The 16,482-nt window shown below is 57.7% G+C and overlaps 1 protein-coding gene across 1 annotated transcript; it reads left to right on the forward strand.

Moving 5' to 3' along the window:
- Positions 1 to 12,130: 12,130 nt before the first annotated feature.
- Positions 12,131 to 16,010, forward strand: LOC117654244 (vacuolar protein sorting-associated protein 51 homolog). The gene is made up of 14 exons (XM_034400579.1): positions 12,131 to 12,346; positions 12,519 to 12,653; positions 12,732 to 12,833; positions 12,929 to 13,048; positions 13,125 to 13,409; positions 13,496 to 13,611; positions 13,691 to 13,891; positions 13,988 to 14,210; positions 14,294 to 14,515; positions 14,600 to 14,746; positions 14,851 to 15,029; positions 15,138 to 15,315; positions 15,402 to 15,514; positions 15,596 to 16,010. The coding sequence occupies exons 1-14, from the start codon at positions 12,260 to 12,262 to the stop codon at positions 15,702 to 15,704; spliced, it is 2,217 nt and encodes a 738-aa protein (XP_034256470.1). The 5' UTR covers positions 12,131 to 12,259; the 3' UTR covers positions 15,705 to 16,010.
- Positions 16,011 to 16,482: the final 472 nt, after the last annotated feature.

A 16,482-nucleotide genomic window follows, 5' to 3' on the forward strand; every position in this document is an offset into this window, starting at 1 on the left:
ACGTCACCGAGGAGGAGAGGAGAGCCCGGCCGGCGAGGCTGGCGCTGGCGGCGCCCTGACGCTTCGTGACGCGCTCGTTGCGTGAGGCCTGCGTCTAGGCGCCACCAGCTCTAGGCGGAGCTCTAGGCACAGGCGCCGTCAAATCTAGGCCGGGCCGGCCATGGTGGCGTTGACATTTTTAATTCCCGCTGCCTAGGGGCCCGGTTCACTCCACTGTCGCGACACGTCGGTTTTCAAGGTTTTCATTTTCATCGGTCGCGTGGCTAGAAAACGGCGGCCGCGGTCGTTACGTGGACGTCCTGCCTCGCCAGCGTTAGTTGTAATTCGACAGTGCAGGGCCTACGTATCCATATCGCAGCGACGCCGCCGCCGCCGCCGATGTACAGAGGCCGTCGGGTGGGGGAAGGACTTCCGCTCGGCTGCCGCATGGCTTGGCCGCAGGGACCGGGGACTACATGGGCACACATGGGACTAGCCGGCCTGGACGGCCGCGGCAGAAACCGCACTGGAAGCACAGCCCGGTCGCATTTCTCATTAGCGCGATAACATTTTCAAAGGGGGAGTGATGGTGAATGCAGTCAAGTCCAGACGCGGAGGACGCTGTTGCCGTGATCCTGGTTGGCAGCGTGCCCCTGCCCCGCAGCTTGGAGTCCTCGCTGGCGCGCGGCAGCAGCAGCCGTCACATGGCGTGGACCGGCGTGCATCTCGAGATAACGTCCAGCCTGTGCAAGCCAACTAGTGCGTGAAGCAGGACGTTCTGGGAAGGCCAGGACCGCCCGGGACCGCCAGACCTGCTCCCTGCGGCGGGGAACGCCCCCACGCCCCCACGCCCCCACACCCCCACGCCCCCACGCCCCCACGCCCCCACGCCCCCCTCGTGTACCCGTCTGGGGAACCCTCTGGGGAACCCTCCGGGGGAACCCCGTTCGCAACGCCAACACCAAATTGAAAATGAAACGCACTCTCCGCAACCGGCGTTGTGTTTTCCGCGGCGACAGTCACATGTTGTCTATTTTGGTCTATTTTCAGCTGAGATAGACTCGTTCTTTTCCACCGATCCTGGTGGATCCACATGCGACGCGTCCCCGTCGCGCGCCTAGATGCCGCAAGCAGATACCGATTCTGTCACCGATGGTCCCTCTTTCTCTCTTTTTTGTTTTCCTTTCTATGGTGCTTGTGTCTACGACACTCCTTGTAGCCGGCGGCAGAATTACAAGCTGCAGAGCGAATACCACCCCGAACTAGAGGCCGGCCAAAAATACACACATGCATGAGTTGTGGGACCACGAGTGTGTGTGTCTGTGTGAGAGTGTGCGTGCGTCTGTGTGTACAGAGCATGGCGCATTGAGATAAACGAATGGAGCGTGAAGTTGGGCATGAGCACCAGGGGCCTGAGCGGCACGGGCACGCCGCGTCGCGCCGCGTCGCGATGCACTCGCCGGAAGCGGAAAGACCGCGGCAGTCGCGCTGCGTCGCGTCGCAGGGCAGCGAGTACTACACGGTACTACACTGCGCTACTAGGAGGCCGCGGCCCCGGCGCACAGCGGATTTGCCAGAAGACCGGTGGAGACGGTCAAAACCCTGGACGCGTTTTGAGCTGCAAAGTCGCTCAACAGGACTCAAACGGAGCGTGTGACCCCACCAATGGATTGCTCTCCGAACGAGGAATCCATTGGTGGGGTCACACGTTCGGTTCGAGTCCCATTTAGCGACTCTGGTGCTCAAAACGCGTCCGGGATTTTGACCGCCTCCCCCGGCCTTCTGGCCCTCTGTGCACTGCCACTCCGGAGCACCGAGACACACCGAGACACACGGAGCAGCAGACAAACAATCAATTATCAAGACGCTCTGGGAATCGTGCGAGTTTCGCGCGATAATCTCCTCGGATGACATAACTTTCGACGATAGTGCCCGACAAACTTGGCCTTCCGAGCAAAAACACACATTTCTCGCTTCCAATCTCGGAAAGGAGGCGGTGCCACTGCGAGGAGCTCTCGTCGAGGCTCGCGTCGAGGCTCGCGTCGAGGCTCGCGTCGAGGCCCGCGTCGAGGCCCGCGTCGAGGCCCGCGTCGAGGCCCGCGTCGAGGCTCGCGTCGAGCTCATTCTTGCATCTCTTGCATCGCACCGCTCGCGTGCACAGCCACGCAGCCACCATGTAAATACGCACCCTGGTGAATTTTAGAGTGAAGGTGTCCGTCTGTACGAAAATTGCTTCCACGCACGGGGACTTGCCATTCATGCCCACGACACTCCCCTTGTGCTCACGCCCGCTTGCAGTCTGCCACGCACATGCCGGGCTTGGCCACGGCGGGGCGGAGCGGGGCGGGGCGGGGTGGGGCGGCCCAGCAGGCCAACAGCCCGCGCCCCGCTTTGCCACGTTGTGATAACACTCGGGTTCTGCCGGCGGGACCTTTCGGGTCTCTTGGGTCTTTTCGTGCTTCTTTGGGGCTGTCTCGGGCTGTCGCGGGCTGTCGCGGGCTGTCTCGGGCTGTCTCGGGCTGTCGCGGGCTGTCTCGGGCTGTCTCGAGCTGTCGCGGGCTGTCTCGTGGAGCGCGGCAGCCAGCCGTCGCGGGACGGCCCCTTTATAACGCACATGAGCTGTTATCACTCGGCACAACACGTTGTCACGCCAGCGGAACAGCACCCGTCGCGGCGGCAAGCGCGGCCCAGAGCGGCAGCCCGAGGCGAGAGGCCCGCGACGGCGGTGGGCGTCGCGGGGGGCGTCCGTCGTCCGTCGGCGATGGCGGTTCGGGGCGCGCCGGCGATACTCACCTCCGTCGTGGACACCGAGGTCACGGCCGTGGGCGTGGCGGCCCGGGGCTCGGCCCGGACTCGGCCCGCCACGGGGCGTTCTTCACCGCACTGCCGGGTGACGCGACGCTGACGCGGCGCCGGCCGCGCGCTGCACACGGGTCATGACGGGGCGGGGCGCGGCGGGCGCGGCGGTGCGCGGCGCGGTGCGTCCGCCGGGATGCGAGGCGGCGCGGCGGCGCGGCGGCGCGAGGACCGAGCCGTCCCGCGGTACGGCTGCTGCGCGACTGAACTGAACTGATGCTCTGCTCTGCCCCCGCGTCTGATTAGCCTAATATACGGGCCACGGCAAGGCGCGGCGCGGGGGGCAGCGCGGGGGGTGGCGCGGGGGGCAGGGGAGGCTCCAATTGAGACGGCAGCAGGCAACAGCAGCCCGCCACGGACCGCCACGGCGCGGCAGTAGCAGCACGCGGGTGGCAACAGTAGCTGCAGCAGCCGCCGTGGTGGGGGGAGTCATCGCGCATGCGCGCCAGGACACTGCCAGGAGTCCGTCGCGCTGTCCAGGACGCCGTCGACGACACGCCGTCTGGACCTACGTCACGCGTGGCGGCTAGACGGCGCCGCGGCCTGCAGGGCCTCCAGGACGCCGGCATGGTGCACGAGCACCCAAAGCGACCCAAAGCCGGCACTTCTTTTTTTCGCGAGGCGTGAGGCTCACGCCACCACCAGCCCGGAGAGGAGCTCGTCGAGCACGCGGTGCGGTCCGGTGCCGCTTCGTGCCGGGCCGCCGTCCTGCCGTCCTTAGCGCCTGCCGGGCGGGCCGCCGCAGTACCGCTAAGCGCGCCTGTGCGCCGGGCTGCCTATGCCGGCGTCGCAGGCGCACAGGCACCGCTCCAGGCCCGCGCTGCAGGGCGACTCGGGCCGGCAAACCAGTACGGGGACGGGGAGGGCAGCGGAGATCAAAACTGACTTCAACACACTGAGGCAGCCGAGAAATTTCATCCTCATCGGCAGCGGCTGATGCGCTGAGACAGCCCGGCAATGACATCATTGTCGCTGCGATTCGGCCCCCCTTCCTTCCTCCCCTTTTCCCCCCTCGCTCTCCCCGTTCGTCCTGCAGGTCCCTGGCCGGACCTTTGGTGCGTTGATGCGTACTCAAAAGGATGTTTTCCTGCTGCCCCCTGATTCAATTGGGAGCCATCCTGTCCACTGCAGTTGCTAAGCCGGTCCGCCGGACTGCCGGCCGGCCTGACTAGACAGCCAACAGACTGGATATAGAGCCTCGGGCCCTGCCGCCCTGCCCCGGCCCGGCCCCGGCCCGGGGCAGGGCCCCTACTGGACACGGCGGACACTACGGACAGGCCAGCCTGGGCCCTGGGCTTGCCCTTGACGGTCACGCGGAAGAACACACGTTCTGTCGCAATTTTTCTTAAAGGGGCAAAAAACATCAAAATTTTTTTTTAATTGTCAGTGACAGAAGTTTTGCAAAATATTACTTGTAATTGGCTTTCAATTCGGTAATGCAATTCAGTGGCGTGGGAACCGAACCGAACGACGACCACAACCAATAGAAACGCGAAAACCGGGCCGAGTGTTTGGCGGGGTGCAGATTATGTCGCCCATTCGGCTCATCTGGCCAGATTGGCCGGTGCCAAAATGGTCTTTAAACTCGTGTGAATGATTCGACGATGGGCCCCAGCAGGCACAGTGGGCCAGAAGGCCGGCGCAGGCGAGGCCAAAACGCTAGACGCGTTTTGAGCTCCAGAGTCGCTAAACGGGACTCGAACCGAACGTGTGATCCCATCATTGGATTCCTCGTTGGGAGAGCAATCCATTGGTGGGGTCACACGCTCGGTTCGAGTCCCATTTAGCGACTCTGGAGCTCAAAACGCGTCCGGGATTTTGGCCGCCTCCACCGGTCTTCTGGCCCACTGTAGCAGGCTCCCCCTGCGCCGCCCGGCTGAGCCGCACGCCCGGCAACGCCTCGCAACGCGCGGCAAATCAGCGAATCGCCACGAGCGGCGCGCCAAGCAACGCCCAGCAACGCCAAGCAAGGCGGCCCGACGGCCTGTCAGCCCGGCGGCCCGGCCGGCCCCTCCAACTCCAAGCTCGGCGCGGCGAGGGGCGGCGAGGGCGGCGAGGGCGGCGAGGCGCGGGGCAGAGGAAGTCACAATTGTGGGCTCGTTTGTCGGCCGCTTATCGCCCATTTCCTCGTTGGCACGGCGAGCGGCGAGTGGAGTGTCGCTGGAGTGGGGGTGGCATGCCGCGCCAGTGGCAGTGGAGTGGAGGACACCTCCAGCCCCCCCGGGCAGATTTTTCGGTCAGTTGCCCCCCCCCCTCTCCCCCCTCTTCATTTCAGTTCTCGTCCCTCGCGTCATCGCGCTGCAGTGAGTGAGTGAATCCAGAGGGTCGACGGCGGCGTGGCGGCCCGACGCCGTGTTGACGATGTAAACACGTCCGACGACGCTGCGACGCTGCGACGCTGCGACGCTGAGAGGAGGCGGGGGAGTTCAGAAATAAAGTGCATCTCGCCGGCGCGGAATAAGAGGGAAAAATCAAAATCCACTCCTCGGTGTAGCTGAAAACGATTGCATGGCGAAGTACTGAAATATCTGCTCGGTATTGGAGCACCTACTCGATGGCGGCGGCCGGCCACACGCGGCCCGGTCCACCTCCGCCACGGGGGTGCGCGGCGTCGGCCGTCGGCCTCGGCAGCACCCCGCCAGTGCCGTCATGCGGGTGTCCACGCGCAGGGGGTGCAGGACCACGCCAGGGCTGGGGTGCGAGTCAGGCGGGGTGCCATTACCGGTCCCGGAAGCGCGTGCCTCACGGGGAGCGGCAGTAAGCGGGATCCGTCAAGCTGGACCTTTTCAACTCAGCGCCCTGCGCGGCGTGCAGCCAAGACGGGTACCAAAATGTCAGAATTTAATTTTTCTCGAGATAAAAGCACGAGTGTAAATCAAAAGTTCAGCGAGTGAAACTTGCCGGCCATGCTTTTTATTTCACACGTCGCCCCACGCGGCAGCGTGAGAAACGAGAATCGAAAAATCAGTGCGCAGCGCACCCGCATTCTTGTCCCGCGAATCCAGCCCACGCCGACGGGGCGGGGGTCGTTGTACAGTGTAGAGGCCCGGCGATGCCGGGTCGGACTCGGCAGGAGAACGCGACGCCGCGGGCGATTTTTGCAACAGTCATTGCTCTCTAGCAGTGTAAGTGTGATTTGAAGGATGCACAAGCATAGCGCGCCGATTTCACACCCGATCGGTCAGCATGTTTAGCAGTGTCTGCAACCGTTTTGTGGAGCTAGTCGGGAAAAGATTTGCCATGTTAGGAGTCGATCGCTGGACCCCGTGGTGGTGCGTGTGGGACTGGAGGGAGTGCTGCTTGAACATCATCGGCGTCTTCTTCTTCTTCTCCCTCCTCGCCCTTCGTAGACTGCCGGTCCCAGAGTGTAAAGTAATCGTGCGGAGGTGAGAGTCAAATTCAGTCACCTACGGCACTACTACTTAGCACCCGGAGACCTCGACGCTGGAGGCGGTGACGGCGGAGGGGGGATGCTGCAGCAGGGCCTGGCTGCCGCCCCGCGGGACGGCCTCCGCGGCCTCCGCCGGAGCCGGCCGGAGGAGCTGGGGGCGAGGATGAGACTGACTTGGCCGCCGGACAGGCGCCTTATTTATAGGGAGCTCCGGGCAGCAGCCACCCTTCCCCTCCCCTCCCCTCCCCTCCCCTCCCCTCCCTCTCGTCCCCGACCGGCGGCGCCAACCTTCGGACCCTGATAGGGTGGAGGGCCGGCCAGCCCTTTCGCCAGGGTGCGCCCAAGCAGGCCGAGGGCAAGGCCCTTGCCTGACCGTGAGGCGCCGGAAATGAAGGGTCATTTTTGATGATCTGAACAGATCATGTTTTCTGAACTAAAACGACACAGCGTCGGCACAAACCCCTCGCCCCCGAAAAAGCATAAATTCAAAAGGTCCAGTGTGGATTTGAACCTCAGTCTGCCTCTCTCTCTCTCTCTCTCTTTCGAAGCCGAGCCAGCGCTAGAGTGAGGACGGACACAGTGCGATAGTTTTCAACGCTTTATTCAATCATTTAAATGTTGGCGAATGTGGTCGAGGGTGTGGAGATGACCCCGGCTGACCGAGCTGGCTGCCCTGCCTGGCCGTCTGGCTCTGCCCCGCTGCAGCGTCCAGCCTGCACACTGGCCAGGCCGTCGCGTGCTGCGTCCTGAAAAAGAAAACGGTGCGAGGCGGATTCGATCCCGGCGTACAGTTTAGGCGCTTCCTGCACTGCAAGTCAAGGATTCATCGCGGCGGGGAGAGGCTCTGCCTGCCTTCGCCGCGGGGAGGACCGCGATGACCCGCATGCGTTTCTATCACCGGAACAAGCGAAGAAGAAGAAGAGGGAGGAGGAGGAGAAGTGGGGAAAATGCTGGTTACACTGTAGGTACCGGCTGTTGGCCGCCTTGCGACCGAGACATCGAGCAGGTTAGGTTATCGCTAGGGAGACCCAAAGGAGAGACCCCCGCAGGGCCCTGCCAGCTGAGACGGTCACAAGGCGGTCACAAAGCCCTCGGCACTCTCGCCGTCAAGTCCGTCGAGGCCGTTGTCCGTTGGTGGCGAGACCCAAGTCATCGTCCCACGAGGCAGGGGCAGGACAGCTGGCGTTTCGGCTGGTGAGCGTTCTAGCGAGCCCGTCTAACGCATCGGCCCACTAGAGCGGTCACAAAGCGAAACCCCTGCTCGGCTCGGCGCGGTGCTGCGTGTTGTTGCCGTTGTTGCCCGTCTGCCTGTCCCGGTGAAGGGGAGGCGCGTTGGCGCACGCTGGCGCTGGTCCCGGTGTCCTGCGACAAACAACGGAAAGTTCACTCATCCCCGACCCGATGGATTAGCCGACGCGCGATGTTTTGCCGACGGCCGAGAGTTCGCACGAAATCGGAGCGCCTGTTCATGCTTCTCATGCAGGAAAGCTGGCCGGGCCCGACAGCCACTCCAATTGGCGAGGCGAGACCTAAGCGTCATCATCCCATTGGCCCCTCCTTCATGGCGGTCCCCATGGCACGCCAGAGGACGGGGCGCGGAGCTCGTGCCTGTAGCTTCCCATCAAAGTTGTTACAGATTACCGGGTTTTTAAATTTTCCATTTTTCGCTTTTGGCGTTGCCCGGCTCTCTAGGCCTTGCGTGTATGCCAAATTGCTTTCTCATGTTTCAATGCACTGGAAAATCAAAATAGGTTTTTCCGCATGTGACCTAACCAGGCCTTGCCAAACGAGATCCGCCGTCTGCCGGTGGTGGTTGTTGCCATTCCCGCCGCCTCCTGGATCGCTTTGTTCGACGTCAACTGAGTTAAATGACAAATAATGACCCCTCGTCTTCCTGCGCCATCGTCCCATTGAGCAGAAAAGTGTGTGCGCAGCACAATGCACTTCCCCGCGCGACGCCGCGGTGCCGCGGTGCCGCGGTGCCTCGGTGCGCGATCGGACTCACGGGCTCCCCTACCCTCATCCCCCGTACCGGGCGAGGCGCAGCAAGGCGGCTAGGCGCGGCAGCCAGCGCCGCGTGCCGCGTGCAGCCCGCATGACTTGTTGGCCACGGCCAGAGCCTGGCGGCGAGCAGGCTGATTCCGAACACTGCTTTCGTCACTGCGTCTCTCTCGCACGCATGGGGCGTCCAGCAGGGGTGCGAGAGAACACTGTTCGGAATGAGTCCGCGTAAAGCCGCCAGGCTGGCCCGCGTCGAGCGCGTGGCGTCGCCGTGCAGCGCGTCGCTTTCGCCGTGCTTTCGCCGTGCTTTCGCCGTGCTTTCGCCGTGCTTTCGCCGTGCTTTCGCCGTGCTTTCGCCGTGCTTTCGCCAATGGGCTTCCCCCGTGCTTCCGCCACCGCCGGGGCGCAGACGCAGGGCAGAGGGCGCGCTGCTGCGCTGTTGCGCTGCTGACTCACGACGCCGTGGACGTCCACGCGGCGCGGGCCACGGCGGCCACGGCGGCCACGGCGAGTGCGGGGCAAACACGCGGATAAGCCTATCGCCACCAAGAAGGCCCTGCTGCTGCACGCCCCGCCCCGCCCCGCCCCGCCCGTCAATCACCCCGGCCGCGAGGCCCGTCCGTGTTAATTCGCCCCGCAAAGCAAAAGTGGCAGCTCTGGCGGCGACCGTCGGAACTACGTCGCCAGCTCCCTGGGCCGGGTTTTCTGGACAATGACGTCACGGGCCAGGCACGTGTCTGTGCCGCTACCTGGGCTACCTCACGGCCTCCACCACCACGGCTCATCGCCCCCACCACCACGGCTTGTCCCCCTACCACCCGGGTTTGTCGAAAAACCCGTCTCACAGCCGCGACTGTGGTGCCATCTCTCGGTTGCTTTGCGGGGCGAATTTTTGCCGTGCCGGATAAGCATCGCAGCCCTCTCTACGGCAAGCCTTCCCCAGCTCGCCGATAAGTTTGTTTTGCCAGACGGCAGTGGCAGTGCGCACGCCCCGCCCCGCCCCGCCCCGCCCCGCCCCGCCCCGCCGCCACCAGCCGTCCGCCCGCTGAAGAACCACACCGCGCGACACTTCGGCCGCGCTTTCACGGTTTTTCATTGAAGTACAACGTCTCGGTGATTAACGAGTCGAGCGAGAGAGGGAGGCGCTAATTCGTCGTAAATGTGCCCCTAGAGTCGCCGACGTCGGCGTCCCGTCCACGTCCACCCTCGCCGGATGCGCCCCGCCGTAACAGCGCGCGTTGCTGCGCTACGAACAGATTGAGTGGGGGTGGGAGTGGCCCTCAGATTCCAAGTGGACGTTTTAGTGGGAAACTGAAAACGGGCCCGGGTGGGGTGGGGCGGGGCGGGGCGGGGCGGGGCGGGGCGGGGCGGGGCGGGATGATGCACTACACTGGATGCGACGCGCGAAGCAGCGCGTTCCCGGAAGCAGCCAATGGCGGCGGCCGTCAAGTGATTCCGTCCTGCTGCAGCGCGGCGGCGCGGCGGCACTGCCGCACTGGATTCAATTAGATAATTGTGTTAATCTGTAGGGTATAGCAGCACTGTACTCGGCCGAAAATAAGGCCCGCGGCCGGGGACTGTCCCCGCAGCTCCACCCTCAGGTAAAAGTACTACCTCGCGTTTGCAGCTTTTGCGGCCGAATTCTGTACGAAGGGAGCGCGAGGCGCCCTTGGCTCTCTCGGGCTGTCGGTGGCTTCCGCCACTGCACTGCCACTGCCGCCAGCGCGCTCGGGTTGGAACTTCCCCGCGCCAAGACGGGCGGTTCCCACACGCCGGGGAAGCGTCCTGCCCGTCCGTCCTGGCCGCTTTGCCGCTTTGCCGCTTTGCCGCTTTGCCGCTTTGCCGCTTTGCCGCGCTTTGCCGCGCTTTGCCGCTTTGCCGCTTTGCCGCTTTGCCGCTTTGCACACAGGAACAGCGAGGCTCTGCCTGGCTCTGCCTGGCTCTGCCTGGCTCTGCCTGGCTCTGCTGGCCTCCAATTGAATCCACTTGAGCCGCAGACTGCAGTGGTATGTGATGCGGCCCCGGTCCTCCCCATCGCTCCCCTGCCGGCCGCTATCTCTCTCACTCTTTCTCAATCTCAGTCCGTCCGTCCGCCCCCCGTGGGTCTGCTCGTTTCGGACGCGGCGCGGTCCTTGCCCTACCTACGTCTCCGCGTCTCCCCGTCGCTCACTGGGCCTTTCCGCCATTTCCGCCACCACACTGTCTCGGACCGTCTCGGCAAACTCGCCGAGAATAGACTCGGGCCGGCTGCGATTTTTCGGGCCGGCTTCGGCTTCGCACAGCAAATAATGCACTAGACGGCGTCGTCGCGGAGACACGCCGCAGACACTGCAGACGCACACGGCGAGCAAATAGCGCGTTTGGCTATCGCGCGGCGAGACAGTAGGCGGCCGAAAACGCAACATTTTCCGCCGGAAACTCAAACAGCAGGCAAGAGGCGCGTTGAACTCAGGAACCGGCAGCCTTCCCGTCTGCGCGCCTACGGTGTAGGCAACCCTTCGGCCGGCCAGGCACCTGCGCGGCGGGCGACCCTCGACCCTTGCCGTCGTCGCCGGTCCGGTAGTTTTCCCGCTCGCCAACAGTAAACACGCCCGCGGAAGCACCCGGGGGTTGCGGCCGGACGTCGCGGACCTCTCGCGACGCGGACAAGCAGTACGCGGCGTATGGCACCGGGCCGACGCGCGGTGCGCGGTGCGCGAAGCACGGGGGCGACACTTGAACTAACACGCTTCGCTACGCGTCGACTTCCACTTGCCCCGCGTCCCTTTTTGTCTTTCCCGTTTTCGAAAGCCGCCGCCTCACCTCGCCTCACCTCATTAGGACGCCGGGGACGCGGGGGGCGAGGATAAGGCCGGCCGCGGGGGCATGCGGGACGGAGGGGAGGGGGAGGGGAGGGGGAAACAGCGGGCACACCTGTCCAATCAACCGGGATCAATCGTAGCGAGTAGCGCACTCCCCGTGTCTCTGCGCGCCAGCGGGGCGTCGCGGGGACGACGGGGCCCACGCTGGCCTATGCAGAGTGATTCCGCGCATGCAGCAGTCGTCGGTCTGTCTCTCTCGCACCTATCCCAGACGACGGGACGTTTCATGAGTGCGAGAGAGAGAACACTGCCGCGCAATCACTAGAAATCACTCTGCAGGCCGCGCGAGGCGCACGTCAAAGTGGCGCGCCAGTTCGTTTCCAGTGGCGGAGCGGTGGAGCGCGCCCTTATCGCTGGGCTCGCCCTTTCCTTTCGGCGATAGGCAGGCCGGGTGAAGGGCGAGGCGAGGGGGAGGAGGGAAGCGTCGCGGAGGGCCGTTGAGACGTGCAGACTTGACGTGGCCGGGGCACACACCGGCCCCGGCCGGCCGCGGCCGATATCACGTCGATCGTCGTGTAGTGTGCGTCTGTCGCCAGGCGCGACATCCGAAACGTCGCGACGCCGCGCCGCGCGCCACGCACGCCGGCGACCCCCATGCAGCTCGCGTCCCGCCCCGCCGCCGCGGCCCAACGCCACCACGGCACGCCGTCTCGTCTACCAGCATTATGATGCCCCGCACTCGTTGCCTGGCAAAGCAGGCAAAGCAGGCACCGCTGCACGACGGCGCGGCGCGTCCGCAGATCGTGAAAACGCGAAGGGTCGATTGGATTCAACCTGCAAAAGTTGCTGCCATCGCTGCCATGGAGCAAGGAGGCCGAGCATTTCAGGCTGGCTGTGTCGAAACTTGGAGGAATCACTCAGATAAACCTGGTTATTTTTCAATCCATCTTACACCTAACGCAAGCAAAGCTAACGCAAAGAGATCTGAAATTTTGGGGTGAGCCTTGTCGTGACCGAAGAGCTTCTTCATTTGAAAATGTGGGCAGTCCGCGCGCAGCCGGAAGCCGTTGGGTGGGTCGATCAGGTCGATCCATCGAAGTGGCATGGTATGAGAAATTCATAAGGCGTTGTTTTTGTTGATCTGTCAGCAGCTGTCTTCTGCTTGTGTTTTTGAAGTCCTTAAGTTTTATTTGTACACCTCTACAGTTTTCTTTCACCCATTCATTTTAAAATGGCGGACTTCGACGATATAGATAACCCATACAATATCAATGGGCCCAATTTCTGCCCAGAAATGTATGTCCAGAAGCTTCTGAAGGTTAGTTGTCTTGATATATTTACGTTGTTTCGCTATAAATTTTTGTACTTAGCTCAAATGACATTATTGAACATGAAGACAACTTTTCTGTTTTAATATCAATGTGCTCATCTAATTCCAATACAGTTGATTTCAAGACTTGGTTCTTATGCGTTTGTTGACCTTTTTGCAGGGAAGCAGTTTGAAGCAGGTAATGGACAATGAAGCAGAGATAGTTCGAGATACTCAATCATTGCATTCTGACATGCAGACCTTAGTATATGAGAACTACAACAAATTCATATCTGCAACTGACACAGTCAAGAAGGTATGTGGTCGGTCATCTTACGAGTAACTACATCGCATTCACCTACTTCCCATTTTTCATTATAAATCTCCTTTCTAGATGAAAAGCGACTTCCGAGTCATGGAAGATGAAATGGAGCAGTTAGCAGCAAACATGGAAGAAATAACTAAATCATCTCAGCAGATATCATCTACATTACAGGTATAGTTGATTGGAATTGGAAGTGGATACTTAACACCATTGACGAGGTATAAATCTTCTATTTTATCGTGGTGCCTGTTTATATCCTGTTTCAGGAAACCAGACAACAATTTACCAAGCTCTTGGGTGTTCATTCACTGCTTAAGCGTCTGCAATTTTTGTTTAAACTGCCAGCTAAGCTTTCCGCACGTATCAAGGAAGAGCAATATGCTCAGGTTAGCTTCTGATTCTAATGTCAATCTAATCTTTGCCAATCATTTTCTTTTATCAAGAATGCATTTTTTTTTTCAGGCTGTGCAGGATTACATTCATGCTCAAAGGGTTCTAGAGCGTTATGGGAACATGGCATCATTCCAAGGGATCCAGAAAGACTGTGAAATTATTTTAGGAGATTTGAAACAAAGACTGAGGGACCAGTTTAAAAATAAAGAGGCTAGTGCCAAGGACTTGGCAAAGGCGGTGGATCTGTTACTACAGTTAAGTGAACCAGCAGATCAGTTGTGTGCAGAATTTTTGGCCCATGCTGAAACTAGACTGGAGGAACAGTTAGGAATACTTGACAGTTTCCAGGAACAGGTAATTTTAATCAAACAGATGTTTCAAGTTATTAATTTAATTTTCTTAAAGTAAGGATTTACAAGTGTTTTTTTTTTTTTTTGTAGGATTTGTTGGAATTTGTGGACATGGGGAGCAAAGGGTTCTTGAGTGATTTATGCTTGGTAGTTGCCTCATACAATGATATGTTCATTAATCGTCATACTTCAGATGTACATGCAAGGTGTGTTATTTAAATGGCGCTGTACTTATCGTACATGTTTTGCTTTCTCTTTTAATACAATAAAATTTTTATTTTTCAGTGACGATTTTGAAACTTTGGCCACAGGACAATTAAGCAAATTTGTTATGGAACGCATGGAAAAATATTTTGCTCTGGTCAGCAGCAGAGTAGAAAAGCAGCAGGAAGTAGGAGAAACTCTTATCCTAGTTAGAGCATTGGATCGTTTTCATCGCCGTCTGCAGGCCATCAACACATTATTCCAGCACACTGATTTCACTTTGTGAGTCTTTTTTTTTTAAATTTTGCTTTTAATTACCCCTAAATCAAGTATTGTGTGAATATTGGGCAGTTTTACCATCATATCTTTATTTACCAGGACTGGGACAAATATTGCATTAAAAGCAGGTAGGCGCCAATGCAAAATTCACTTGCAAGCTCTGAAGGGCCACTTTTGGGAAGCCCTGACCAGGGTTCGCCAGACACTCGCTGCCCCCAAGGCTGCTGGGCAGGATAAGGATGGCCCTAGTCTTCCAGAGCTATTGACCAGCGTAGTTCTAGCAACCAGGGTGAAGGTCAAAAATGTCTTGCAAGACTTACTGGTAAGAATAAAAATTTTGACTAAATTTGCAGTGCATTTATAGATTTGTAGGTCTTTTCCAGTAACGCTCTGTTATTTTTGTAGGTATTCCTTCAACCTGATTTGATGTTTGCAATGAAACCAATGTTCCGGGAGGCATTTTGTGTGGATGGTGTACGCGAAGGTTTGGTAGTTGGATTTATGCACCATCTGACTGCTACTGCTCGGGGCTTCTGTGCTCCTGGGCATCACAGCGTTCCACCAGCTCTTCTCCTTCTTCTCTCAAAAATGTGTCTTGACTTTGAGAGTACAACTGTCCGTGAGCTGGTAAAGTTGTTTTTCTTGTCTGGATAAAATGATCAGCAAATTAATCTTTTACCAAAAGTAATAATTAAAAAAATTGTTTTTCAGCTCAGCCATACAGATGATTGCTTTGATGCTGGTGTGACCAGTTCATCTGCTGTAACACCACCAACTGAGCTCTGTGCAAATATGAAAGCTGCTGCTCAGGACCTACTAAATCACTATGTTAGAATGCAAGGATTAACAGTTTCACAGGTAATTCATCTATTTTGAACTTCCCTTGACTTTTGCTAGTTGGACAGAGTAAAAGTTACCATGTTTTGTGTTCTTTGTTTTGCACATTTATTTCTCTGTTCCAGATGCTTCGTAAATCTGTGGAGACTCGTGACTGGTTGCATACCATTGAGCCACGCAATGTTCGAGCAGTGATGAAACGAGTTGTTGAGGATGTAGCTGCAATGGATGCCCAAGTTGGTTTGCTGTATGAGGAAGGTCAAAGAGCAGAAAGAAGTTCGGACTCTAGCCGTCGCACGCACAGGTACTTAAAACTATTTACAGAGGTTGCAAAGAACACAACGTTACTTCTTTTACTGGACGTCATGTCTTCAGACTTGATACTAAATCCCCTCCCCCCCTTTTTTTCCAGCATGAGTGTTTCTCGTCAATTTAGACCAAATTGGTCATCTTATGCATCCAGTCAGCTAGACCAAAGTGCAATTGCTACAAATATTCACAAGTTGTTCTCAGAACGTATTGAAATATTTTCTTCTGTTGGATTTTCTAAAGTATCCATTCTGACAGGAATCATAAAAATTGGGCTAAAGGTAAGTTCATATCTAATATTAATTTTTAGTTTCAAACCATAATGTTAACAATGTTTGTCTTACTGTTACTATTCTGTTTCATCTAGACATTTATAGAATGTGTGAGGTTACGAACCTTCAGTAGGTTTGGTCTTCAACAAATTCAAGTTGACACTCATTATCTCCAACTGTACCTTTGGAGATTTGTAGCAGATGAAAAGTAAGATACAGCCATGTTTTGTTTTTTCCTCCAGGATTGAAAAGTGTTCCTTTACTTACCTTGATTTTTGAAAAATTTCAGCTTGGTTCTCTTCCTCTTGGATGAAGTTTTGACCTCTACTGTCCACCGCTGCTTGGACCCAGTTTTAATGGAACCTAGTGTTATGGATATAATTTGTGAGAGAGGATAAGAACTCTTGGAAATTGTTCCAGCACCATTGAATGTGTCATGTTATGTTTTAACTATTTATAGACCTTTCCCCAAAAGCCTCAGGTGTTTTTATGTGATAATTTTATGTAAATTTTTGAGCACTGTTATTAGATGAATTAAGCCAGAAGTATTAATAAATTATAAACCTTATTGAAATCAATGATCCAGTTAAGACAATTTATAATTTTGAAACAATATACTACTCATGTAATCATATATTAGATAATATTATAGTCATCTTTAAGTGCCTTTGTATTTTTATCAAATAAAAAATGTGTTGTTTAAACCTTTGTTGCATTCAGTGATTCACCTTGACCTCAAAAAGAAGTAAACATACCCTTTTTTGTGGTTCTGGGGGGTTGGGGGGAGGGACTTAGACCTTCTTGGCCAAGGTTGTGGAAAGGGTTGAGATTGGAGCACGTGTCTATGCTATCCTCAGCGTGCCCTGCAGTGCAGCAGTGCAGGCAGCAAGGCGGTGACGAGCCGCGCGCACGCGTCACTCGTTGAGACGAGACTCTAGTTGAGTGAGACTCGACGACGGCCCGGCCCCGCCACTGCCTGCACGCGTCATAATGATGCCCTTCACCGCCATCATGACTCATCTTCATCTCGGCTCCTCGGCGAATGGAAAACAACGAGGGTTCGCGCCGTGCTACGCCGTGCTACGCGGTGCGTGCCGTTGAACCTGCAGATCGCTGCAGATGCTGGAGACTGGAGAGGAGACGCCGCCGGAGAAAAACCAACCACACACTCGCGGT

The sequence above is a fragment of the Thrips palmi genome, unplaced genomic scaffold (assembly GCF_012932325.1).
Source record: "Thrips palmi isolate BJ-2018 unplaced genomic scaffold, TpBJ-2018v1 HiC_scaffold_1, whole genome shotgun sequence".
Classification (NCBI taxonomy): domain Eukaryota; kingdom Metazoa; phylum Arthropoda; class Insecta; order Thysanoptera; family Thripidae; genus Thrips; species Thrips palmi.

Bases quoted from the DNA above. Each gene is read 5' to 3' on its own strand.
- LOC117654244 (XM_034400579.1), top strand. From the start codon at position 12,260: ATGGCGGACTTCGACGATATAGATAACCCATACAATATCAATGGGCCC. The intron at 12,834-12,928 runs GTATAGTTGATT...ATCCTGTTTCAG, and splicing joins AGATATCATCTACATTACAG to GAAACCAGACAACAATTTAC. The intron at 14,516-14,599 runs GTAAAGTTGTTT...ATTGTTTTTCAG, and splicing joins GTACAACTGTCCGTGAGCTG to CTCAGCCATACAGATGATTG.